Here is a 26601-nt window from a genome sequence, read left to right as displayed (position 1 = left end):
AGCGGTTAATCCTTCAGGCCGCTTCCATCATCTGCCTTTAGGGTGGAGTAACCTAAGCAATTCCATAAACTTTTTGATTTCTAAATTTAAAAAGGAAAATGCTTCTTCAGTCTTGCTTTGTCACTTGATTGTTTTTTTTTTTTTTCTGTTACTGGAATCTTCCTTTTTGTTCCCTGGACCCCAGGTTGCTTGTAATCCACCTTATGTGTTGGGTTAGAGCTTGAATGATAGTTTTGTTGTACTAGTGTTGCCCAAACTTGTCCCTTCCAGTAACTCATTTGTTGCATTTAAAAAAGTTCTGCAAAGATGGAAATAATGTTTTTTCTCTTTCCAGTTGTAACTGTTTTTATTGTGTCAATGCTGTGGCTTTGTGTACTGTAAGGTTACTCAAGGGGGAAGTGGAGTTCGTAGTTACAAGAGGTTAATTGGAGGTTTCCTTCATTTACAAGTGTCACTTAGACACTGCCTTTCATAAGCTTCAGGAATGAATTTTGTAATCAAAACTCTTTGACTTAGGTTTAAATATGTAAGTGGTTTCATGCTTAACTGTCTTATTTTGACTATTTCCTATGTCAGTCATGTATAGCTTTTTCTTTTTTCTCTCTCTTTTTTTAATATAGAATTTATTCCATGTATGGACAAGCTCTTTGATGAATCTATACTAATTGGCTCTGGATACACTGCCCGAGAGACACTGAGGTATGACAGAAAGTTTGGAATGGCTTTCTGAGTACCTGCCAGGGCTAGTTTCTTTCAAGGTTTATTAATGTTTACAGTAATGTCTGTATAAGGTCCTAAATCTTTGCTTTAAATAACTGATCTTATTAGATTCCAATATTGGAAAGGCTTCTGTTGCTGTAGAGTGTTTATTGTTGAATACTTTGATGCTGCAGCATAGTAGTGTGAGTGTAGGGCAAAATGAGATAAACGGGGGCATGAAAATGATTTGATTCCTTAAATTGCAGAGCACAACTGAAACAGTTGTTACTGTGAAATCAACTCAGTATCTTCTTCATATTTCATGAAACTGCCTAAATCTTGTGTGCAGTGTAAAATCTGAATGAGTTTTAAACTATTTTGGCAATAAGTACTTTAAAACTTATTCATTCACAGTTGAAAAACAAATAAATGGGGAGAATACTTACTTTCTTTGACTTCAGTAGATACTTATATACAGTTTTTATGTGCTTTTGCTGATCAAATGAAAATATGCAAGCAAGAAGAATTACTTCCTCTTGCTCAAGAATCAAGTGTACCTTATAGACAACATGTATTAGATTTAGAAGTATTCTCTCTTCTAGATGCTTAAACCTGGTATTTAAAAAGAAATGATTTTTCAAATCTATTTTCATAGCTACTTTTGAAATCATGAATCATCAGTGATCATCAGTTGTGAAACAGGTTACTAATGCTTCTTAAAATGTGGCTTAAAACATGCTAATTTGCTGTCAACTGTTGATGTTAATGTGTACTGGGGATGATGTTCAGCAATGAGGAAAGAAAGGTGAGAGAGGTAGCATTAGTGTTGTGGGACAGATTAATGAATCTTTGGTTATAATTCTCTTGCGTAATTAAAAAAGATGTGTGAATTTGAGATTTACATATAAAAATAGAAAATGTGGATTTAGAATCTTGGAAATAGCTCCAGGCAGTAATTATTGGTTAAGTGCAATTAACAACAATCTGAATTGTCCTCAATGTGTTTTCTTCATTTCTTGTTTTTACTGATAGACCGCTTGCATATAGTACACTGGCAGACCTGGTACATCATGTCCGTCAACATTTACCACTCAATGATCTCTCCCTTGCTGTCCAGTTATTTGCCAAGAACATTGATGATGAGTCGCTGCCTAGCAGTATCCAGACAATGTCTTGCAAGCTTCTACTAAATTTGGTAGACTGTATCCGGTCTAAAAGTGAACAGGAAAATGGAAATGGTAGAGATATTCTTATGAGAATGCTGGAGGTATTCATTTGTTTAAAACATTTGCTAATGAGTTGAATATCCTATTTTATAGTATGTTGTCAATTATATTTTACATTCTCCTTTCTTCAGAAATGAGAATATGTAGAAACAGTCTGCATACTGTATTTCATTTCAGGATTTTAGAGAAGGGCTCTTTAAAATGCAGTGCAGCTGGGATAATATCTCAGATACAGCTGAGGTACTTTGCCAGCTCAGCTTATTCATTTAGTGACTTGTTTAAAAGCAGGAAACCGGATGTCTGTGATGCTAGGGTAAGAGGATTATCTCACAGGTCCTTGGCATGGCCCTGTGTAATCTGTAATATGTGCAATATCTGAACTTTCGAGACCTACTGATCCTTTTAAGGATCATCTTTATATGGAGGACTTTTGAGGGGGCCTTTTCTTTTTGTTACTTTTGAAAATCAGGGGTGCACCAGGGAAGCTGTCATCCATGGTGCAGTATAAGTGAAATGCAACCTACTTGCTGTAGCCAAGTTTTAATGGAAGAAGGTTGCCTAAGTGTTTCTTCTGCCACAACAGGAAGATGCATTCAGCTGTAGAGTAAAATAGTAAAACACTTGTAGGGTGAATAGTGGTTTAATAATCTAATTTTGGGATGTGAGACCATGTCTTGAAATCTAAATCAAACTAGTGCTTTAAGATGACAGGAAGCTGTGTGGCTGCTTGTTTTGGTGATCTAGAAATTTTGAATGTAGTGGATCCCCTGCATCTTTGACTCTTCTTCTGTCAGTGACAGACTGTCACAGTTCTGAGTGTCCCAGGGAAGAGTTTAGTTATTTTATAGTCATCTCCAGATTATATGGTATTACCTTTTTTAAAGCAGCAGTAATTTATGGAATGGCTTTCATCCTAAATATGGAATACAGGTGATGGCAAGAAGGGAGCATACAGAACTTTGCTGGTAGTGCAGAAATACCTGAGCAAGCTAAGTCGATCTAGACTTTAAAATCTGGGAAGTACAGAAAACTTTAAATTGAAACTTTGTGCATTATGTCCCTTGTTTGGTATCAGCCAAGAGGCAGAAATGTTGGGGACCGCTGTTCTGCAGGATTGATTATTGCTTTATAAGGCTGATATATGCATACAACTAAAAGTTAAACCTATGATGTATACATCTTTTAATACGTATCTGATACACAGTAAACATAGGTCTGACAAATCTGAGCTTTTTTTTACTTGTTAGTAAATATTTATAGACTGAAATATTAAGTCTTTTTAGAAACGAATTCAAATAGCTGTACGTTTTAAATTAATTAGAACTGTAGAGGTCAGTTTTTAGTTGATGGTTTTACCAGTTTTCAGCAAATATTTTTACTTTTAGAATTTATTAAAAAGTAAGCAAACTGCATGTTGGTACATGTTAAATGAACACGTTAAATATCTGCTGTCATTGGGTGACCTCAGGAATACTGTTGTAAATTTTTTGATCTCAGTATGCTGACTTGAGTTGTTAGTATTTTTAAATTTAGAATGGTTAGTTGAAGAAGAAACTTACTTACTTTTTTCTCCTCCTCCCTGCTCTTTGATTTGCTTTTCCTGTTTTTGTCTTAGGTTTTTGTTCTGAAATTTCACACTATAGCACGATACCAGCTGTCTGTAATCTTTAAGAAATGCAAGCCACAGTCTGAGCTTGGAGCTGCGGAAGCCGCGTTACCCGGAGTACCAACAGCAGCAAATGCAGCTCCTGTTCCTGTTCCATCTCCTGCCCCAGCCACTCCTGTGGCCCCTGCACCAGTACCTGTGTTTGAAAAACAAGGGGAGAAAGAAAAAGAAGATAAACAGACGTTTCAGGTCACAGATTGCCGAAGCTTAGTGAAGACTTTGGTCTGTGGTGTCAAGACAATCACATGGGGCATAACGTCATGCAAAGCTCCTGGTGGTAAAACTGCATAATATTTAATTACATTGATCTTTTGTAATTCTACAATTAAAACAAGATACTTCTTTTTAATGGTTAACCACTGCTTTATTCTTTGTCTTCTTTCAGAAGCACAATTCATTCCCAATAAGCAGTTGCAACCTAAAGAGACTCAAATCTATATAAAACTGGTAAAATACGCAATGCAAGCATTAGATATTTATCAGGTATGTAACCTGACTGTTCAGCACTTTTATTTGTACAGTTACTGTGTGCTAGATCTTTTAATAAGGAATTATTTGCCAGCTAAAAGACAAATCTCGCATGAGGTATGTTTTCATTAAGTCTTTAATTTCAGTATCCAGCTGTTGGGAAATGTTATGAATTTCAAAGTACTTACCAGGAATAAATTATTTTCTTAACAGCTGTAATTGTCTGTGTTTATGCAGTCAGGTCAGACTGAAAGCAGTTGTCTTTTACGTGGTGGATTAGATATTTTCATGAGGTAGTTTAGCTGTCAATTGAAGTATTCACACGGCTGCGTTTGTCTTCTGTAGCTACACATAGCACTGATGAAATGTAAATGTACATGATTTGGAATTAAGTAACTTTGCAAATATGATATCTCCTGCTGTTGGCTTTCTCCACTTCAGACTTAGTGGTTTTAAAATCTGTGATAAGAAATACTCTATTTGAATATTTCCATTGTCACCACTGGCTCTTCTAATTGTGTGTGGCTTCATGTGAAACCTGTAAAATGCCTTTTCTTTTTTCAACAGGTATTCTAAGAATAGTGGGGGAAAAAGGTTACTCAGTTCTGTAACCAGTGTATGTGTGTTCTCAATTTCTGTAGGTCCAAATAGCAGGAAATGGACAGACATATGTTCGAGTAGCAAACTGTCAGACAGTCAGAATGAAAGAGGAAAAGGAAGTTCTGGAGCATTTTGCTGGTGTGTTCACAATGATGAACCCTTTAACTTTTAAAGAAATCTTTCAAACTACAGTTCCTTACATGGTGGAGCGAATCTCAAAAAACTATGCTCTTCAGGTATTATGTTTTTGTTTACTTTTTTCAGTTGAGAATAAATACCATCCAGAAAATAGCTTATACCTGAAAGTACATAAGGCTGATACGGAATTAGAAATAATAATGTTGAAATTAGCATGCAGGATTTGAAGCAGTCTGTGGAAACACTTTGTGAAGATGGATTCTCAAAAGCTTTCCAGACCAAGTTTAGAAGATATGAATAGAATCACACAGAATCATAGAGCTGTTATGTTTGGAAAGGATCTCTATAGAGATCATCTAGTCCAACCCTTCTGCCAAGGCAGGGTCACCTACAGCAGGTTACACAGGAGTCCATCCAGATGGGTTTTGAATGTCTCCAGAGAGGGAGACTCAGCAGCCTCCCTGAGCAGACTTTGTTCTTGAAATGTATTGAACATTGTGGAGTTCTTGTTTTGTTCAGGTGGTTGTGTTAGTGTTCTACTGTTTTACAGAATACAAGTCCCATATTGCACATTTAAAATTAAACTTTAAATTTGAATGGTTAAGTTACAGGCATGGTTGTTGCCGCTGAGGATAACCTGAATCACTTGGGTAGCAGTGGAGATGGGGCAAGAAATGTGTCTTAGTTCTTTGTTTTAAATGGGTAGTGCATTTATCCTTCTGTTCTTTTCATTATAGCAGCAATAACTCCTTTGTCATTTCATTCTATAGATTGTTGCCAATTCCTTCTTGGCAAACCCTACTACCTCTGCCCTCTTTGCAACGATTTTGGTAGAGTATCTTCTGGATCGGCTGCCAGAAATGGGCTCTAATGTGGAACTCTCCAATCTGTATCTCAAGCTGTTCAAGTTAGTCTTTGGCTCAGTTTCACTATTTGCAGCTGAAAATGAACAAATGCTGAAGGTAAAGGTCATTTGTGTTAGAAACAAAAAAATCTGTTTTGACTTAATGCATTCTTCAGATGTCTGAAGAAACTTAGTTTTAACACTGTCTAACATTTGATAGTCTTTTCATGTTTGAATCCTTATTAGTGAAACATCTCAGTTTTTCCCAAATGCCGGGTACATTGCCTTATTTATAAAAGGTGGTTTCTGTGACTGTTTGCTTCATACTTGAAGTTATAAAGTGATGTACTAATTCTGAATATAAATGATTGATACATGTTTGTGGTCTGATTAGGATTGCAATAAACCCATGTAACTTCACTGTCAGGATATGCATATCTTCTTGCATATTTTTCCTCTTTGTTTCCATATTAACTTAAGACTTTTGCTTAGACTGGAATCACTCTTTTTTTTGTATGTTGCTGAATTTTGTTCATTCACGTCATATTCAGTGACATTTACCTCTTTAGTTAGATATTTCTGTGCTCTCAAAAAGTCTGCATTAAAGAATGCCATTTCTGCTATTGACATCATGCTGTCTTTGTAGTCCAAGGATCTATTTATGTTGATGAGATCATCTCATTATTCACTGAGTTTAGAAATACTGAGCTTGAAGCAAGTGTTCTGTTCTTATAGAAGTAACAGCTGCCTATACCCAGAAAAACCGTTAAGATATTGAGCGCTGCTCCTTCTCACAATTTCTCTCCATGTCTCTTCCTTCTACCTTAGAATAAACAACATTCTGATACATGTAACTATGTGATAATAATTTCCGTGCTTAACAGTTTGTTACAGCAGGAGCAGTACTGTTTTCTGGGTAGAACAGAGTGGTGGCTACTAATTTTTCCATATTCTTTGAAAGACAAAAGAATATGAAGCAATATATTCATATAATCTTGCTTAAATTCTTCCAGTTTGGCATCAGAATCAAGGTCATTTGGATTTTATAAGCTGGAGATCCAATTTAAAGAGTGGGATGTACTACCTTCACAGTTTCATGCTTTTGTTACATTTTTATTTCGCAGGATTGATGATATGGGCCTTGGGTAGACAATTTGATTGAATGATTAAGGCTGTTTGGAGCATTTGCATAACAATGTAGAAAGCTTTTAGATATTAATAAAATCCAGAATTGTATCACTGTTTGTCCCTGATCTGTGAGATTCCTTGTATTTATCAACTGTTTTTAATAATTTCTGCAAATTGTTAATATCTCTAGAAAGTGGTTCCATACCGCTTTTTTACTTGTAGAAAATTGCTTTCAAAGCGCAATTTTAGCATTCACAAGCCCTAAGAATTAGTGATGAAGTTAGATCAGGAGTAAATTAATATTGTATCATTCTGACACTTCTGGTTTCTGCTACACGTCCCTGCCTTCTGTGGAGCAAGTCTTTTTAATTGTGTCAGATTTGCACAAAGGTTTTGTTATAGTAAAGTTACTGCTTGAAGTAGCAAGCAGGTGTGATTGTTTGGCTAATATGAAAACAGGATTTAATTAAACAATGATTAGGGTTCATGATACTGTTCAAATACAGATTTAATTTTTACCTGTTTCAACAGTGGCATAAAATTAGTGTGGGATCAGAGTAGTTGGAATAGCTGAAGGTTTTTGATCTGAGAAACTTGTTGCATTCTAAAATTGTACAGTAAAATGATGATAAAATTAATATTTTAGTAATCTTCAAGCTTTTTTTTTTCTTTTATAGCCACATTTGCACAAGATTGTGAACAGCTCTATGGAACTTGCACAGACTGCCAAAGAGCCCTATAACTATTTTCTGCTACTCAGAGCACTGTTCAGATCTATTGGAGGAGGCAGTCATGATCTGTTATATCAAGAATTCTTGCCGCTGTTACCAAACTTACTGCAAGGTAGAACAATACCATCTTTCTCCACCCTAGTTTCTGATCTTTTTATGTAAACAGTAGTAATAAAGTTATCTAATTAAAAAACCCCAAAACTAAAGCCCTAATCCCCCTGATAAGTAGTTTCTGATTTTTAGCAGTTGATGAAATACCTTGAATGTGGCTTCTTTTCATTTACTGTCAGCTGCTTCAGGCTCCATAGTTTTGGCTGCTTCACAATTTCTGCTGCTTGTTTTTCTGCTTTTCATTGTGGGGCTGTTGGGTTTGCTTTTTTTTTTTTTTTGTTGTTTCTTTCATTTATTTTTTTTTGCTTGGATAGCTTTGTTAGCATGTGGCACTGAGGGACAAGAGTAACAGGAGAAGCAATGGTGCCAGGCCATCAATGGTTTTGTGGGTAGGACATTATAGAGAAGCTCTGGTTGATCTGCTTTTGGGGGTACGTGTATGCACCTGCAAGTGCATGATAAATATAAATGCAGATAACGTCAGTCTGCAAAAAGAAATGGAAATAACTATCAGTTTCATTGAGGATTTGCACTTGCAAGAACTGTGTTCCAGAGATACGATGAGCAAGGAAATGTGGAGAACTGTTTAAACCTAAGGACAAGTTAATGGGAGCAATTCCAGGAATGTGTAATCCAGTGGTTTCCATGTACAGCTCTAGTGGCAATTTTTACTGTAGTTAGCAAATATGTATGTTATCTATAGATCATTATATGATACACATTAGTGCAGAAGTCCTAGATAGGTTTATGAAAACTTGATGGGAAGAAAAATAAGTTGGGCAGTGTGTCTAGTCGGTATGGGACAGTGAATGTAATTGAACTCATTTAATACTTCTTTTCAGGATTCCAGATATTTCAAAACCAATTTGTTCTGTGTGGATTTCATTTTTTTTTGTTGTTGATACAAGCCTGAGGTTAACCAGGTTAAATGATCTTTTTCTGGTTTTCATCTGTATTCAAAAGCTACTTTATGGACTTTAATATTGAATTTTAGGATATGCAGAGATACTCCTTTTGTGTATGCATGTACCCACAAAAGCATTCACTGCCTAAAATCTTTAGATCTAAGTTAAAATTGTTAATGGTATTACATTTTGTAACTACATTATCTATGGAGTTGAAAGCTTTTAAAGATGTGAGGTTATTCCGAATTTAGGAAACAGCTGTTTGTAACAATAAACTGCTTTTTTCCTCTGTATAACTTCTCAATGATTTGCAGGACTTAATATGTTGCAAAGTGGCCTTCATAAACAACACATGAAAGACTTGTTTGTAGAGCTCTGCCTCACTGTGCCAGTTCGTTTGAGCTCGTTACTGCCTTACCTGCCAATGTTGATGGATCCCTTGGTGTCGGCTCTCAACGGATCTCAGACCCTGGTTAGCCAAGGCTTAAGAACTCTGGAATTGTGTGTGGATAACTTGCAGCCAGACTTTCTGTATGATCACATTCAGCCAGTTCGAGCTGAGCTAATGCAGGTAAACATGTTGTTTCCCGTTAGACCACAAGAGGTCATTGATTCACTATTATTAGAAATTTGGGTGAACTTTTGGTTATAAAAACTTAAATCTGTTATGAGAACCATACCAGTCTGGTGTGTATGTATAAGGCCAGTTGGTGTTGTGTTGTTAAACTGAAAACTGTGAAAAATTTGAAAGTGATTTGTTTTTTCTGTACCTCTGTTAAAGACTTCTAACAGAGCATATGGCTAGGAGTTGGAATTAAAGCAGTAAAGAGTTGGGTTAAAGTTAAGACTTGGAATTCAGTAGCAAGACTATTACTATGTTTAGGATAAGTTGGTACAGAAAAGGATTTAATTTTTTTAATTAAAAAGAAAACCTAAAGCCCAACAACAAAAAAAACCGAAGCAAACAACACAAGCTTATTACCTTCAGCATCTTATGACTGACAGCTATATGCAGTCTTATGTATACAGTGAAGATGATGTGACTGAAAGTTTGAATGTTTTAAATGTGTCTGTTTCCCTTAATACAGTGCTTTCATATAGCTTATCTTCTAAATATGATTCTTTATTTGCTTTTTATGTTTCAGAACTAGATCTTTGAGGTTATTTGATTTCAGCCTTAACTGGCTTGCTTTTTGATGTAATCTAAAACTGCATTTAGGACAGCCTTGTTACAGAATAGTTGAACTGTTGCAAGCTTAGACTGCTTTTATTCCATCTAGATAAGTATTTTCTGGAAGTTACGGACCAGTTAGCCAGATATAAGAATAAGTGTCTTCCTTAATATTTTTTTACATTACAACTTGAAAAATGTTGAAGTGAGACTGGTCTGACCATGTAACATTTAAAATATTTACAGGCTTTATGGCGTACACTGCGCAATCCTGCAGACAGCATTTCTCATGTGGCTTATCGTGTCCTTGGTAAGTTTGGTGGAAGTAATAGGAAGATGTTAAAGGAATCACAGAAACTACAATATGTAGTCACAGAAATCCAGGGACCCAGTATTACAATTGAATTTTCAGACTGTAAAGCGTCCATTCAGCTCCCAATGGAAAAGGTAAGAGCTTAAATTATTTTCTGTGCTAAGAAATTGTCTCATTTTCCTTTATTACAGATTTTTTGGAAGTTTGCTTGTAAAACCTAGTGAAAAATGTGTGGTATGTCTGCCAGTTCCAGATGTGAGTTAATAACTACAGAATTTACATAATTAAAAGTAGGTTTTAGGATCTCTTGCATACCTGATTTTTATTTTTATTTAATATCCCTTCAGTGAGACAAAGAGATTTTTACTTTGTGTTTGTAACGGAGACACAGAATCTAAACCCACTTACGTATTTTTTTGAGTTGACAGACTTGGCAGGTAAAGGACAAAACATTGTTTCAGAAATCACTGCAAAGAGCTATTTTGCTTTTTCCATTATGCAGTGTAGTCTCAGTTGAGAACCTCTGTAAAAGGCAGATAGACTTACACTAAGTTCTTCCTTCATTTTGACATGCAAAACTAGCAGAAGCTTGCCAACCTGTTCTTTCTTTATTGTCGCTTCAAACTGTTCTATATGTCACCTCCAAAACTTAAACATGCTGTTCTGCTTTTACAGAGTGATAGGAGATAAACTAGCCCAAATAAATGCTTTTCAGTACACGTCCTTTTTCTTCACTTTTCTAACTTTTGCTATACTGCTTCGATTTATAGCTTCTCAGAGCTACAAAACCACTTTGTACTTGTACAGGCTTTCATCTCAGTGTGTCACAAATGCTGAGTTCTCACTAATTACAGCAATCTAATCAGTGTCTTGGGATCTGAGAGTGAAGCTATATTTTGAGTTAATTTGGCCTGTAGAGTTACTTACCTTTTCAATTACACTTTCATAAGTCGATATGATCTGAATGTGGTAAACAGTTTTCTGTACAGGCAGCTGGGTCTCTTTGGCTCCGTATAACCATCAGGCTTCAAAATAGCTTGGAAAAATGATTCTTAAAATACAGATAGCTTTATGGATCTCTCCTCTGTACTGAAACTGATGACTTGAATGTATATAAATACTCTAATTGCTGGCATTTTCCTGTCCATCTAGGTTTAATTTCAAAGTTTTCATGCATCTAAGGTGTTGGTTAATGATAGAGAATGATCTTCAGCTTCTTGGTGTTGACCAAGAAACAATGTATCTGCTGAATACTTTGTAACTATAAACAGGAAATGTCAAATTAGAAGTAGAAAGAAGTGGAATAAATTGAAAATGAGAAATCCATGTTTTGTTTCGGTGCTTTAGTAGTTTTCTGTGGTCTGTGTAAAATGTAGAATCATAGAATAGTTAGGGTTGGAAAGGACCTTAACATCATCTAGTTCCAACCCCCTGCCATGGGCAGGGCACCTCCCACTAAACCATGCCACCCAAAGCTCTGTCCAACCCGGCCTTGAACACCGCCGGGGTGGAGCATTGACAGCTTCCCTGGGCAACCCATTCCAGTGCCTCACCACCCTAACAGTAAAGAATTTTTTCTTTATATCCAATCTAAACTTCCCCTGTTTAAGTTTTAACCCATTACCCCTTGTCCTATTACTACAGTCCCTAATGAATAGTCCCTCCCCAGCATCCTTATAGGCCCCCTTCAGATACTGGATGGCTTCTATGAGGTCTCCACGGAGCCTTCTCTTCTCCAGGCTGAAGAGCCCCAACTTTCTCAGCCTGTCCTCATAAGGGAGGTGCTCCAGTCCCCTGATCATCCTTGTGGCCCTCCTCTGGACACCTTCCAACAGTTCCATGTCCTTTTTGTGCTGAGGACACCAGAACTGTACACGGTATTCCAAGTGAGGTCTCACAAGAGCAGAGTAGAGGGGCAGGATCACCTCCTTCAACCTGCTGGTCATACAGCTTTATTAGGATCTTAATTCTAGAGTAAAAGGCTTGATCAAAATCTGAGCTGTTTGGCACTGAACCTTCCCAGACTGTCAGAAGCATGATGCTAGGTCCTTGTCTGCTTCTTCCTTGTTTATGTTGAAGGAGGGAGGAACCTGAGCACTGCCATTCCAGCTTGCATCACTGCGTGTGAGAAGATTTGTAGTCATAGAATATATTGTTCTTTTCATTGAGATACTTAAAAACTTACTCAAACAGTGATGGGATGACAGCTAGTTAAGTCAGTAAGTGGAAATGTGGTTTTCCTTTCAAAGAAGGCAGAGCCTTTTTATTCATAATCCTGGTTAAGCATAAATGGTTAGATTTTATTCACAATTGATCAAGTATCAGAATTTCTAATTTTGTGCACTCCAAAACAACTTTTACATGTTGTTCTACTTAGAGCCTGTATATAATTCATTTTTACTTTCTTGCTTTAGTTTTTGGGGAAGTATAGAAACTATCTAGCTGTGCTTACGTATATGCAACATAGTCATTTTCCGAAGTATGTACTCTCCATTTTCATTGCATTCATATCTTAAGAGGTTATTTGAATTATTCTAAAACACATTAGATCTTCTTGCAAAGGAAGAATACTATTTCCATTAAGTAAATGGTGTTTAGACTTTACTTACAGAGACATTTAATCATCATGTATGATTAAATGTATGATGAAAAATATGTTTCATGGAAAATATGACAAAGTAATTTGTAAGATGGAACATTTTATGGTACCATTTATATGTGCATATAAATACGTTGGATACTAACAGTGTATAGGGATTAAGAACAGCAATTATTGTTGGAGGGAAGGTGAGGAAGATTTTCTTGAGGGGTGTATCTCACTCATGAATTCAGATGCTTTCTGACCATGCAAATAAATGTATCTGCCATGAAACTTTGCATTTATAGAAGCACAGCAAGCATCATGATAATTTCCAGTCTGCTCTCTCAGGCATTCTTTGTATTTCTTAACTTAGTCAAAATTGTACGTTCTGTTACAGTTACTTTTAATGTATGTTAAAGATACCATTCTCTTGATTAATGACCTCATTGTAAATATTAAGAACAAGAAGTATTTGGTTACTATCTATCTCTTTTTCATTGTAGGCAATTGAGACTGCTTTGGACTGTCTGAAGAGTGCTAACACAGAACCGTATTATAGGAGGCAAGCATGGGAAGTAATCAAGTGTTTTTTGGTAGCCATGATGAGCCTGGATGATAATAAACATGCATTATACCAGCTTCTTGCACATCCCAAGTATGACAATTCTTTAAACGTAAATGTGTATGTAAAATTTATAGTGTTTCTAGAACAACCTAATTTAGAGACAGTGGTTAGTCTGGGTAACATCATCTTAATGGCATTTTTACCTGATTCCTTTTAAATCTGTGCAGGACTCTCCAGTAAGAGGAATCCAGTCAACAGATTATTTAATGCTAGTGACGTGTCAATGTTCATACTTTAATTTTCTCCCCCAATCACAGTGCCATGTACAATCTGTTACATTTTTTAAATTAATTATATTTTAGTATATTTAAATAGTTGGAATATTCTGGTCCTTAATTGCATTTTTAAGACTAACAGATTGTGTTGCTTCGTGTGTGCATTTAACTTTTTACTAAAATGAAAGAGATACAAAATACAGTTTCATTTCGTGACCAAACTATAACATAGTCACAGATGTAACCTCTGTTTATGTTACTGTGGGGGGCTTTTTATTGATACTTTTAATTACATATTTTACAATTTTAGTCATTGATACTTAATGAGTTTATTGCTTTTAGACAACTTTGACATCTTTGCCCATGAAGAGTGTGCTGACTTTGACTCTTTCAGTGTAGTAAATATAGCTAAAGATTATAGTAGCTTTTATAATTTGGACTTGTTAGACTTGACGTAAATATGATTTTGCAATGAATAGGTTTTGTTGGGCAGTGGTTTGATAAATAATGTTTCAATCTTTCAAGATTAAAATCAAATGTCATTTTAAAAAAGGGAAAATGTCAAAATATTGAAAATGACATTCTGTAATTGAGTTGAAGTGTGATGCCTGTATACCTGTTATTTGCAATATATGTGGCTTCTTCTAAACCACTGGCTTTAAATGTTCCTGATGAAATTGAGCTATCCATCATGTTTGAGACCACTGCTTGACAAAATTAATATGGACGGAGTGAACTGAACTAGCTCTGTCAAAGGAAAATGGGAGGTGGAGAAGGAGTTAGATATTGAAAGCAAACTTTAAATCAAGTACTTGACACTGCTCACAACTGAGCTGCCAGAACTGCAGTTTAGGCTTCTAATGAACTTCATTTTGTCTTTCAGCTTTACTGAGAAGTCCATACCCAGTGTGATTATTTCTCATCGATACAAAGCTCAGGATACTCCAGCTCGTAAAACGTTTGAACAGGCACTGACAGGGGCGTTCATGTCAGCAGTCATCAAAGATCTGAGGCCCAGTGCTCTGCCTTTTGTAGCCAGCTTAATCCGCCATTACACAATGGTGGCAGTTGCTCAGCAGTGTGGTAAGTAAAGTGGACTAGAGATCATGTGGACTGTCATGAGAGGGGTGGAGAAGTTTATTGCTTTTCTAATAGTGATTTGTTTTAACAAAGTCATGATATTGCAGTGGTTTCTGGATAGATATGTTGCTTTTTGTTTGATGGCGGAATTACATTTTAATTCTTTTGAGCAGTAAAAAATTACAAGGCAGGTTTTAAAAACCCATCAATGACCTAATAATACTTTTAAAATGCTCCACCTAATGAAATAATTACAGCTTAGCACAGGTTATATTTCCAGATAATTTGTGTTACTTGATACACGCAGTTATTTTTCTAGGGGGTATTCCATTGGGTTGTTTCCACTCATGGTTTTGAAGGACCATCAGAGAAACAAAGTAAATGTTAGAGCGCTGCAGTGCCTTGTACCTATGAAGAAAACTTTTTGCTTGGAGTTACCCTGTATGGCAAGTAATTTGGGAAAAGACGTAGTATAAGCATGTCACTGTTCATTGTCACATTAATGTAACTTGAATTTTTATGATTCTTTGTTTTAATTAAATCTTTTTTTCAGTGCATATTCTAGTGCATAGAAGAAAATATCCAAGTAGATACAATCTTTTTTTCTTCTAAAAGTGAAGAATGCCTTAGAATCCATTTATATGCAAATAGACACAGTGCTTACTGGTTTTGCCATCAACTACTCCGAGGAGTAGTAAAATCTAATTGAAAGACTATTCATATTGAAATATCCATTATTTTATCTTTTTTTTCCCTTTCTTTCTTTTCTTCCCCAACACAAATTACAGGTCCTTTTTTGCTGCAGTGCTATCAGGTTGGAAGCCAGCCTAGTACAGCCATGTTTCATAGTGAAGAAAATGGGTCAAAAGGCATGGATCCCTTGGTACTTATCGATGCCATAGCAATCTGCATGGCATATGAGGAGAAGGAGCTCTGCAAGATAGGAGAAGTTGCTCTAGCAGTGATATTTGATGTCGCAAGCATTATCTTGGGTTCAAAGGAAAGGGTAATATATATATATATATATTAAATGAATTTGAATGATGTCATTTCAGCCAATACAAATTTGCTCCTAAACTTTTGGAGACTACCAATGAGCTGAAAAAGCAAACTGATACGTTTCTTTCTGTCCAGGCTTGTCAGCTTCCCTTGTTTTCATACATTGTGGAACGTTTATGTGCTTGCTGTTATGAACAAGCTTGGTATGCTAAACTAGGAGGTGTTGTATCGATTAAATTTCTTATGGAACGACTGCCATTAATTTGGGTCCTCCAGAACCAGCAGACTTTCCTGAAGGCACTTCTGTTTGTTATGATGGATCTAACTGGAGAGGTATTTAATGAATTAATTATATCAAATAGTATGGGGAAAACAAGCTTTTGTTCTTAAATTCACCCAGACTGAGCTCTTGCAAATCTTGTTTTTACTTAACTTCAGAATATATCAGTTATATGTAAGTTTTAGGCATTTTAACTTAAACCAAGACCTGAGGTTAGGAATGAGGTCTGTTTTTTCCACATAACTTTTTCAAAGTTCTTGAAATTACATTGGTTTCTTTCGGAGGAGATGTGTGCAGGTCACATTTAGATCACTGAAAGAACTAGATTCACTGTCGCTTGCATGAAAAACACTGGAGTGTTTTTCTTCTTTGTTTAGTTTGAAAGTTGTTCATGTTATCAAAAAGCTGTATATAGTTATAGATACCTAGAGAATTGCAGGCTTGACCTTTTCTCAGTTGTGAATCATACAGTGACAGCAGTGCCAAGGGTTCCAGCACTTCAGTTAGTTTATAAAATTGTGCTGTATTGCAGCTTTTAGTTTTGGAACGGTTGGTGGGAAGACTAGTTTAATGTGTGTTCTGTTCAAGCTTTACATGGTTTTAGCTGTTTGCAGAGGATTCATCAAAATCAAATGCTTGGTGCATTAATAAGTAGTGTGTAGGTTTGTGATCTTTGTTCTGTACATATTTAATAAAAATAATCTATGATACCTTAGGTTTCCAATGGAGCAGTCGCTATGGCAAAGACCACATTAGAACAGCTTTTAATTAGATGTGCAACTCCTTTAAAAGATGAAGAAAAAACAGAAGAAATCCTAGCAGCACAGGAAAAGTCTTTCCATCATGTCACACATGACCTTGTTCGAGAAGTAACCTCTCCAAACTCCACTGTGAGAAAACAAGCCATGCATTCGTTGCAGGTACTTGCGCAGGTCACTGGAAAAAGCGTCACAGTGATAATGGAGCCACATAAAGAGGTAAGAGAAATACTTACTAAAAGTGAGTTTACAGTTGTTTACCAGTTTGGATTTGCAAAATGCTTTTCTGAGTACATTTTCCCACATTAGTGATAGCATATGCTTGTCATTTGCTAGGTTTCATTGCTCTAAAATACACCATGGTTGCAGTACTGTAGAGATGCATGCAAGCTGTGCCTGACTGCTTAGCCAGTATTTATAGTGTCTTCAGGTTGATTTACTTCCTGAAATTATGGGCTGCTCATCCTACCACTGATCAGACATAGGCTAGGCCAGGTAGATACTGCATTTAGAACCTCAATTTTGTGTTATTTTCTTAATATGAGGTACATTGCTATGCCTTTCTGTATCCAGGAGGAGACTATAAAGATCAAAGCTGTTTGAAATAACTTTTTGCTCGATACTTCTTAAAGCTAATAGCATTGATACTTTTGAAAGAGAAGTAAATGTACATAAGCTCTAAGGGCCACCACAACATATGAAATTGTGGCTGTCATTAGGGTAGTTCGTGAACATACAGAGAAACCCCCTAATTGGTATCTTTTGCTAATGGTGTTTAAAGGGGAAAGAGATGTTGATGTGGTGGAAAAAGCTTACATGAATGTTTTTGTTTTTCTGATGCTTTAGGAGCTTAAAATATTCTTGACCTGAACATTTGAAATGCTCAGGTCTATGAATTTCTTATATATATAATATATAATAATAAAATTATAGAATATTGTGAATTTATTTAAGTATCGTAGATTTGTTTCACAGAGACTATGTAATAATTACAGTTACTGAGTTTTTTAACAGCTGTCTATGAATTAAATTAGTTCAGAAAGGTACTTTTCTTCTTGCATAGTGATTTCTGAAGAGGTATGTCTGTAGCCACAGTAGTAAATGGATAGAAACATGCAGCCGTGACCAGTGGTGTCCTCTTAATGGTTAGGTCTGTAAGGTCTTTTGAATAGACCGCTAATTCAGTAATCTAAATTACATTGTGTAGGTTCTCCAAGACATGGTTCCTCCTAAAAAGCATTTGCTTAGGCATCAACCAGCAAATGCCCAGATTGGCCTGATGGAGGGAAACACATTTTGCACAACCCTGCAACCCCGATTGTTTACAATGGATCTGAATGTTGTGGAACACAAGGTTTTCTACACGGAGGTACTTTCCTTTTATGTTCTGATATTTGAATGTAGATGCTTAAGTAGAGATGGTGTTAGAAGTTTCATTGTTAAAAATACACATTTTTCTCTGTGCATTTTAAACTTTCACCAAAATGTAAGATTTTACCTTTTGAAACATGAACTGCGATCTGCCTTTACCTGCAGCATACTATCTCTGAGCTAAGCAGTCTGTGAAATACATTAAATGAACTTTGGTGTTGAAGTCCTAAGCTAGCAGCCCTAACTTTCATATTTAGGTCCTATTTTATGCACAGTGTATCTACTAAATAAATTGTTGTAAAACCAAAACATAGATATTGTTTGTTAAGGTTTATGATTCCCTAACAGTTTGAGTAAAATCAGATATAAAAGTAGTGTGTAGATTTAACTTAGAGAAACTGTCTAGTCCCTTGGTTACCTGGCTGTCTTATCCAAATAGAAGTTCAGGATGTCTTTAATTCCAACAGTAATTGCAATTAGTAGGACCAGGTATGCAGAGGATCCTCTGGTTTTGACTTAAGACAAAAACAAAGTGCTGTACATCAGAAATGTCTGTAATGGTGAGAGTGATATGTTCGTATTTTTAATATCTGAATCTTGTTAGTGTTCTTGGATATAGGTGCAACCTGGACATTATGAGCTTGCATAACTTTGTTTCAGCCTGTTCAGTGTTTTCTAACTAAATCTATATACGTACATTGAAGATGCTTGCCTGAGGAGCAAGAGCAAAGAGGAGACCTGTGTAGGAAAGAATTGTCCCTCTGGGTATTAGAATTCCTGAAGACATTTTCAGCACATTTTTTTCCCTGTTAATCTCCTTCTGTTTTCTTACCCCATTCCTCAATATTTTCATTTCTCTTATACTGTCATTCAGGAGACAAGCTTTTCTGTAGACCTGCTCTTCTTCTATCATATGAGCAGCCTGTATGCAAATAGACCAGGAAGGTACAGGCCAGCAAAATGGCTAATTATTGCCTGCCTTCTCTCTGGTGGCAGTGCTAATGGGCTCTCTAGCCTCTGGCTAACCACCAGTTTTAATAGGAGTTTACACCCTGATTTTGAGTAGAATTTTTCCTGTTGGTGAGATTTGAAGGGTGATTATTGTGCTTCCTTGAACTTGGCTCTTTGAGGAAACAAGACTCAAAAAGTAATAATACCATTTCAAATGTGATTTGCAGTGCTAAGCTGAAATGATTTATTTTCTTTTCTCTAGTTACTGAATTTGTGTGAGGCCGAAGATACTGCTTTGATGAAACTACCCTGTTACAAGAGTCTTCCATCACTTGTACCTCTTCGGATTGCAGCCCTAAGTAAGTAAAACTTCCTAAGCAAAGTTTGGTGTAGATAAGTGACCTTGTGAGCAGCGGGCAGTCCTCTCCCCAAGGGCAGCAGGAAACTTGAGACTGATGACTGTTCTCTAGAGGTCACAGTTTAATGGAGAGAATAATGGGAAAGTATCGCTGCTTTCTTAATGACTAGGATTTAGTTTCTGAAATTAACCCAAAATATTTTTTAGACTAATTATGTTGTATAGCATTAGGAAAACTTTAGAATGCTGTTAATAGCATTCCTAATCTTTCACTGTTTTATGATGCCTGTAGTTTTTGGCCAAGTATGCTATAATTTATCTGTCGGTAATTTAAGATGAAGTAGAAGAAACTTGAAGAGAAGAAATGTAAAATTAGGTTTTGGTGTGTTTTGTTTTTTCTTTTTCTTCCTTGATACTGAGTTAACAAAGAGAACAAATTTGGTGTTTGCAGATGCTCTAGCTGCCTGCAATTACTTGCCTCAGTCAAGAGAGAAGATCATTGCTGCACTTTTCAAGGCACTTAATTCAACAAATAATGAGCTGCAGGAGGCAGGAGAAGCATGCATGAGAAAGGTTAGTGTATTAAAACAGCATTGCTTTTGAGACCATTGTTCTCTCTGCTTTAATTCCTTGTTACAAAGCTTCTTGTCAAAGTTCTATATAGTAAATGATGGCTGTTAACTTCTTGTTAGTGACACCAATATAATTAAGTTTCTGTCAGATGCGTTTTTTTGGGGGGGGCATATGAAATTAGCCATAAAAATTTCTTCTGATTGAAATTAAGCATTAAAAGCTCTTGGGCAAGGACCAAGTCTTTCAGTCTTTCTGTCTGTCTGGTCTTTTGGTCTTTCTGTTTGTTTGGTCTTTGTAAAATGAATCTTCTTTTCTAAATAAACAGTGTCAGTTCTTCCCAGCAGTTTTGCAAATGTTCATGCCTGGCTTTATTGTAAATGCTTTTCTCATGTTTCTCTTTTGTTCCTGAAAAGTAGTAAAAGACCTCATAGTTGTTTTTGGAAAAGTAAGCAATAGAGCCGAGTTAGACTCTGCATTGCAGTATGGCAGTTACTTTAAGGAGCAGGACTGAGGCTGTTCTTCATGTTCAAAATTATTATCCTTACGTGGTGCTACACTACCCTGTCCTGGGGATGCTAGGACAGGGTAGTGTAAAAAACCTGGAAGGACAGCGAAAAGGCTGTTCTCTCATCATGATTTTGTTGCACAGTAAGTGTGCTTAATTCTGATTCAGCAAGATTTTAATACCATTTTTCTTGATACAGAAAATAATAAAAATACAGCCTCTTTGTACTGTGTAGATTTGCTGTTATCTAATGGGGAGTATAACTAGTATAATACTGCTGGTTTACGATTGTTTAGGCCATTTACTAGAGGTCAGATGTTGTCTTTTCATGTCACTCTGGTCATGAGAGGGAATGTACTTATTATTTATGGCTTGCTGACAGTACAGTTTTGTTGAGAGGTAAGAGGAAGCAAATAAGGGTTATTCTGACCTTTGCAGTTGGTATAAGATTTTCTGATTGTTTTTTCTCTGTCATAAATCTATGCCCACAGGATGTTTGGTTATGAAATACTCTCTGGCTGCTTGCAGCCACGTTCTCTTGGACTTTTATGTTACTCAGAATGCATGCAGACAGAAAGACAGAAATCTGCTCTTGCCTACAGCCAGATGAACGGCAGTCCTTAATAAGGCAGTGTCTAAGTCTTTCGTCCGTAGCTGTGTATCTAATTTATAGTTGTGGCCATTTTTCAATCTGTCTGTAATTAAGATCTCCTCCTTGATTATATTATGGAATATCCTACTGTGTGTCAGCAATGCCTAAATGCTTCCCAAATTCATCTTGTCACTGTGTATATTTCCAGCAAAAAACATTGTTTAAGGTATTGCATTCTGAAAGTACAAAATAAAACAAGAAATGTCAAGTCAGCAGAATTCATTTTAAGACAGGTGCTTGCACACAAATCACTCTCCCCTCCATCTGTATCTTAAACCTGTACTCTCTTGCAGTTCTTGGAAGGAGCTACCATAGAAGTTGATCAAATTCATACACACATGAGACCGTTGCTTATGATGTTAGGAGACTATCGAAGTCTGACACTGAACGTTGTGAATCGTCTGACATCTGTCACTAGGCTTTTCCCAAACTCTTTTAATGATAAATTCTGTGATCAGATGATGGTAAGCTGATTTAAGTTTTCTTTAGCTCTTTCCCAAGAATTTTTCTTCTAACGAGTATTCATATTGTTGAAAGTTAAAGAACAAATCAGTAGTAACTCAGTGTACATACTGGTAATATAAGATTTTTGTTTCACAATTCATAGAAAAAAAGCCCACGTTTTTAAAGAGCTAAAACATTTTAAAGAGGTGCTAAACCAGAAAGTTAAGAGATCTTCTTTTCTAGTGAAGACATACCTAGTTATGCTGAGGTCTGCTTGGACAAATTTACCATTAAGCAAGGTGCTAGCAGCACAATATGCTATGGAAACCCTTGAAAACGTGTTATGTTTCCTAGTAAAGTAAGTCTGTTTTGGTGTTATTTCAATTTTTAAAATGGTGGAAGGTATTGCCCTTCTTATTTGCCGTTTTTAAACTGTAAATTCTTTAGCCTTTTGCCATAGATGTTCAAATATTTAAATGCATACATATCAAGGAAATCATTAGACAAATGTGAGCCTGTCAGATTTTTGTGCCGTTTGATGTAAGTTTTATAAGCTCTGCTTTCTTTATTATGGATAGGACTTCTAACAACAGCAAGCTCTTCATTCTGAGCAGTGAAAATAACTAATCAGTTTCTCCTTTGTTTCCTTCAAACAATCACTTTTGCCTCTACTTGTTTTCTTGTAGCATATGCTGTCACTTGCTAAAATGGAATAGTATAGTTAGAAGAATAATGCTAATTATTCTCTTTGTAGCAACACCTGCGTAAATGGATGGAAGTTGTAGTTATTACACACAAAGGTGGACAACGGAGTGATGGAAATGTAAGTTAGTGAATTCTTGTGTGTGGGAAGACAAGAAAAACCAGTATTTTTTGAATTATAGAACTCAGTTGTAAATGTTGCCATAACTGGTTACACACTGATGTTTTGTTAAAAGCTAATGATCTTAGATGTATGTTGAATATTTGTTACAACTCTTAGTATTGGCCTTTTTAGTCACCAGCGCGCTTGTAGTAAGCGTGGGTAAAGCCCTTCCCAAATCTTCGTGCGCGAAGTCAAGCCATGAATGAATGAATGAATGAATGAATGAATGGCAACTCTTAGTAAGAGGAGCTTCTTATCTGCTGATAATGGTTACTTTAAAGCCTATTCTATACAGGTTGGTGTGGAACAGCTCATTTGTTTTTATTTCTTTCTCAGGATTTTCTGCTTAGAAATCTGTTCTTCATTGGAATGGTTGATAAGCTCAGCAGGATATTCCCTCTTTCTTCACTAATATGTTTGATGTTCATGACATAGTATTTTGAAAATTCTACAGAATAATATAATCCCACCTAATTTTAATGATAATTTTAAATGATACTATATAACTTAAGAAAAACAAGTTGAGCTCACATTAAAATCTCTCTCCTATCCCGATGAATGGTCTCAACTTTGAACTATGGGAAGCTGATCAGTGTTCTTATAAATGGAAAATGGCCCAGTGTAATGACAACACTGTGTCCTCTTAGCAGTTCAGCACTGAAGGGAGTTCCTGCTTCTGTGTAGTTTCATGTAGATTACCAGAAGTGCTGTAATTCTATTAAGATTTTACCAATAACTTAAATTAATTGCTGAGATTTATTATTGCAAGTAGGAAAAAATGGGGAAATCTTACTAATTTCTTTGTTTTCCAAATGAAAATGATATTAGATTGGGTTTTTATTTCCCTCAAAACATGGAATTGGCTTTTCTTCACTCTTTCCTGTCATTGTAAAGAGAACTTTTAAATATGAATTTAGTCATTGCTTTGTATTTGACCTAGATGTTCTCTAATGGAATAGAATTTGTTTCTTATGTTTAAACTTAAAATCTATACATTTTTTCAGTTAAACTCATTGTATTCAGGTCAGAGTAGTTCTAAGGCCTCTGTAGTCACCTTTTGGGATTCTCTTTTCCTCAGGTGTGATGATTACAGATATCTTGCAGATCTTTTTATAGCAATAGTCTTTTGAAGCACCTTTAGAACAGTTTTTAGTTGTCCCTAAATCACATGTAATTGTGAATTCTTCTGCTTTTAATGTCTTCTATTGATGTTTTTTATGAGTTGTGTTTTTAGTCTCCTAAACTTGTAATTTTTTTTTATTTTAGTGTTGGCTTAAAACCTATATATGTTGAGGGGGAGGTACACAAAAGACATGCGAGAGAAGGAATCCATTGTCGCTTCTTGGGGGAGGAGGGAAGTCTGTGGAAACATTTCCAACTAGAATTGTGTGACTGCAAAGCTGATTGAAATATTACTGTTTTCCTCACAGTTGTTGCTCTAATGTTTTCTTGAAAATAAAAACTCAAGGAAACTGAAGGAAGGCACAGACAGTATGGTCTTTATGCAATTGCTGTGGCAGCCTGTGTTCATTTGTCCGTATGTTCTAATTGTATCTTCTAAATGTGAAAAACTAGGATGGCGACACAGGTGATCAGAGTTACTGTGGCTGGCCTTTTCCTTACTCATGTTTTCTTACCCATAGTAAGATTTCAAAATCTGAGGTACTTACAAGCAATGTTGGGGAGTGTTACTGGGGTGTAGGTTGCATCATTCAGAGTGGGTGAGTGTTTGGATCTAGGAGATGGTAAACATGCAGTGGAGAATGGAATCTGTAGGGAGTCTTATGTTTGCCAGCTGAAACAGTACAGAGCACTGTTACTTATGGTAACTTTTTTTTTGACCTAAAGGGTTTTCATCTTTTTCCAGCAGCAATTAATGAAGGTGCCACTTGATGGTAATGCTAGTGGTGTCATGCAGCTCTCCAGCTGACTGCCGAGTGGCTAGTCAGTGAAGCTTCTGAATGAAACAGCCCAGGAGTCTGTGGAATATAGAGTTTTCATATGTAAATGAAAATTGTAGACAAACTGAAAACTTCAAACATCTCAGTTAAATATGCTGCATAATAATTAACAGCTATTGTGAAGATCTGCATTGATGCCAGAATAACTAAGCTCTTCATTCACTTAAAATGACAGTCCTACTGTGTTCCTGAACTGTGTCTTTGCTATTTAGATAAATGAACAAATTAAAACATAACATATTAAGTAGTGATTAAGGTCTAATTCATTTGCCTAATGAGTGAAATCTTTGATTTAAGTCCCTCCTTCCTTTCTTCCCTGCCTCCCCAAGAAAGAGAGTGGAGTTTTTTAAGTCATGTCCAGTAATAAAAACCCTCAAGTTTTGAATAGATGGTTGTGTCTCTTCTCATGAACAGTGGCAGCATGTGGAAATTCTGCATTGCAGCCTATTAGAAGGACTTTATATCTTGGTAGTTGAAGTATTGAAAGTGATTTCATAATTGATGCTGGACAGATTTTTCTTGGAAGATGCTAAATTATTGTTTCCCCTGACTCAATAATCTTGTATCTATTTTTTGTTCACTATAAATATTTGAGAAGCTGTGTCTAAACAACATACAAGTGCAAAAAGTATACTTTTCATCCTAATTCTTAGAAGAGTGGTTCAGAGCATGAGAGATATTAATTGTCTCCATTCTTTGAGATGAGAAATAACCCTACTGAAGTCAGTTTCTGGCTGCAGCCTGAAGAATAGCATATCCTGATTTGTTCATTTGTTTGATATTCTTGTGGGCTTTTCCTTTTCATGCTGTGACTTCTGGTTTGGTTCAGCCTGCTGCAGAAGTGGTAGAGGTGAGAAACTCAGTGGAGGCACCAGGAAATTCTTTGTTGTTGTGTTGGGCTTTTTTTGTTTCTTTTTTTTTGTTCTTATTTTTTTAGATTTCTTTTGAAGTGTGGTGTATTAGTTTTACTGTTGTGTTTTGGGCAGAGTGCGTTATGTCTTTGAGTGCAGTGCTGTGAATTGTCTTCTGTTTGTCTGTGGCGGAGCTGTTTTGGTAACATTGCTGTTCAGGATGCTAAGCATGTTTGTACTAGGAAGAGCAGGATTTTTAATTTCTGTGAAGGCACAAGTGGTTTCAAAAGATTTGATATGTGTTCTCAGTCCTGCACCTCAATCCATGAGAGTAGCCTTGTGGGGGTCTGCCTAGGCAGATCATGTTGAAGAAGTGGGCCTAGTACTTTGTGTTTACATTCAGTTGAGGAAAAGCAATACATTTGATAATAATCTTTTGTGTAGCTCATCCTAGAAATTGGTTGTAGGGAGTTGGTGAGGGTGGGTGTTTTGGTATTTTCCTTTCCCTTTTCTTCCTGAAGAAATCCAAACTCTAGTTTACTGAAATACAGTTTTAAATTACACAGTGAAAGAAAAACACAAAATGGCTTGGGGCTTAAGAAGAATTTAGCATCTAGTGGTAGAACAGAGCTGTCTTTTCTTTGAAATAACCAGCTGTTTACAAGATATACTTCAGTATATCGTGGTCTTGCTTGAAATATGTGGGAAAGATGCCTATCTTTTTCTTCATGTCTAGTCTGGGGTGGTGGGGTGTATGTGAGGAGCTGTTCAGAAGGGAAGGTCTGGCTTACTGATGCATGAGCCACTTCGGTATAGTGCAGTGAGCACTCTGTAACTCTCCCATCACCATTATCATTATGCAGTGTTTAGCTCTTACCTGTAAAGCACAACTGTTACTAACAAAATAAAATTAAAGTATTATATTGCAAGGGTGGAAGGGCAGACTTCCACAAGAGCGATTTTCTCCATGCATCATGATAAGTAGATGCTGTATATATGTTAACCCCTTCCATTTGGTTGCTGGCTATGCTAATACAGAGAGGAAGAAAAATGGTACGATGTGTGATACTGTTTTTATATATTTAGCTGATAACATTAACCTGTGTTTCTTTTTACGTGTAGGAAATGAAGATTTGTTCAGCCATTATAAATTTATTCCATCTGATCCCGGCTGCCCCTCAGACTTTGGTTAAACCTCTGCTGGAAGTTGTTATGAAAACAGAACGGGCAATGTTAATTGAGGTAAGAGGGGAAGTTAACATTGCTGGTATTTTTGCTTTATGCTATTTTTAAATATTAGCATATAATAAACATAATATCTTAAACATGGTGTGGGAACATTTGATCTAATAAATAAATATGCTCTTCAAGCCTTTTAGGAGTTGGTAACATTTGTCTTAGACTCTTAAAAGTGAAGTTTAAAACTTGTCAGTAAATTGTCATCATGAAAGTTCTGAACATTTTGTATCTGCATAAATGCCAAGTCAAATGTGGGTTTTTGAGTGCTGGTAAATTAGTAGAAAATACTCTGT

General features: G+C 36.2%; 1 protein-coding gene across 4 annotated transcripts in view; it reads left to right on the top strand.

Annotated features, from left to right (window-relative positions):
- Positions 1-26601, top strand: part of TRRAP (transformation/transcription domain associated protein) — a 99777-nt gene that overhangs the window by 13387 nt on the left and 59789 nt on the right. For 2 of the 4 annotated variants that reach the window (XM_062607999.1, XM_062608001.1), the window contains exons 14-33: positions 621-699; positions 1732-1966; positions 3541-3868; positions 3977-4074; positions 4701-4895; positions 5568-5759; positions 7447-7612; positions 8831-9087; positions 9934-10134; positions 13085-13263; positions 14305-14504; positions 15290-15507; positions 15636-15833; positions 16497-16757; positions 17746-17907; positions 19123-19219; positions 19670-19791; positions 21242-21412; positions 22147-22215; positions 26192-26311. In XM_062607999.1, the coding sequence (XP_062463983.1) occupies positions 621-699; positions 1732-1966; positions 3541-3868; positions 3977-4074; positions 4701-4895; positions 5568-5759; positions 7447-7612; positions 8831-9087; positions 9934-10134; positions 13085-13263; positions 14305-14504; positions 15290-15507; positions 15636-15833; positions 16497-16757; positions 17746-17907; positions 19123-19219; positions 19670-19791; positions 21242-21412; positions 22147-22215; positions 26192-26311 (3548 nt within the window). The remainder of the gene's footprint in view (positions 1-620; positions 700-1731; positions 1967-3540; positions 3869-3976; positions 4075-4700; positions 4896-5567; positions 5760-7446; positions 7613-8830; positions 9088-9933; positions 10135-13084; positions 13264-14304; positions 14505-15289; positions 15508-15635; positions 15834-16496; positions 16758-17745; positions 17908-19122; positions 19220-19669; positions 19792-21241; positions 21413-22146; positions 22216-26191; positions 26312-26601) is intronic. The other 2 variants (XM_062608002.1, XM_062608000.1) reach the window with 1 other exon arrangement.

Source organism: Pezoporus occidentalis, unplaced genomic scaffold (genome assembly GCF_034315485.1).
Source record: "Pezoporus occidentalis ecotype Australia unplaced genomic scaffold, CSIRO_AGI_Poc_V1 ctg128, whole genome shotgun sequence".
NCBI classification, from domain to species: Eukaryota; Metazoa; Chordata; class Aves; order Psittaciformes; family Psittacidae; genus Pezoporus; species Pezoporus occidentalis.
This window is presented reverse-complemented; position numbering and strand designations above follow the sequence as displayed.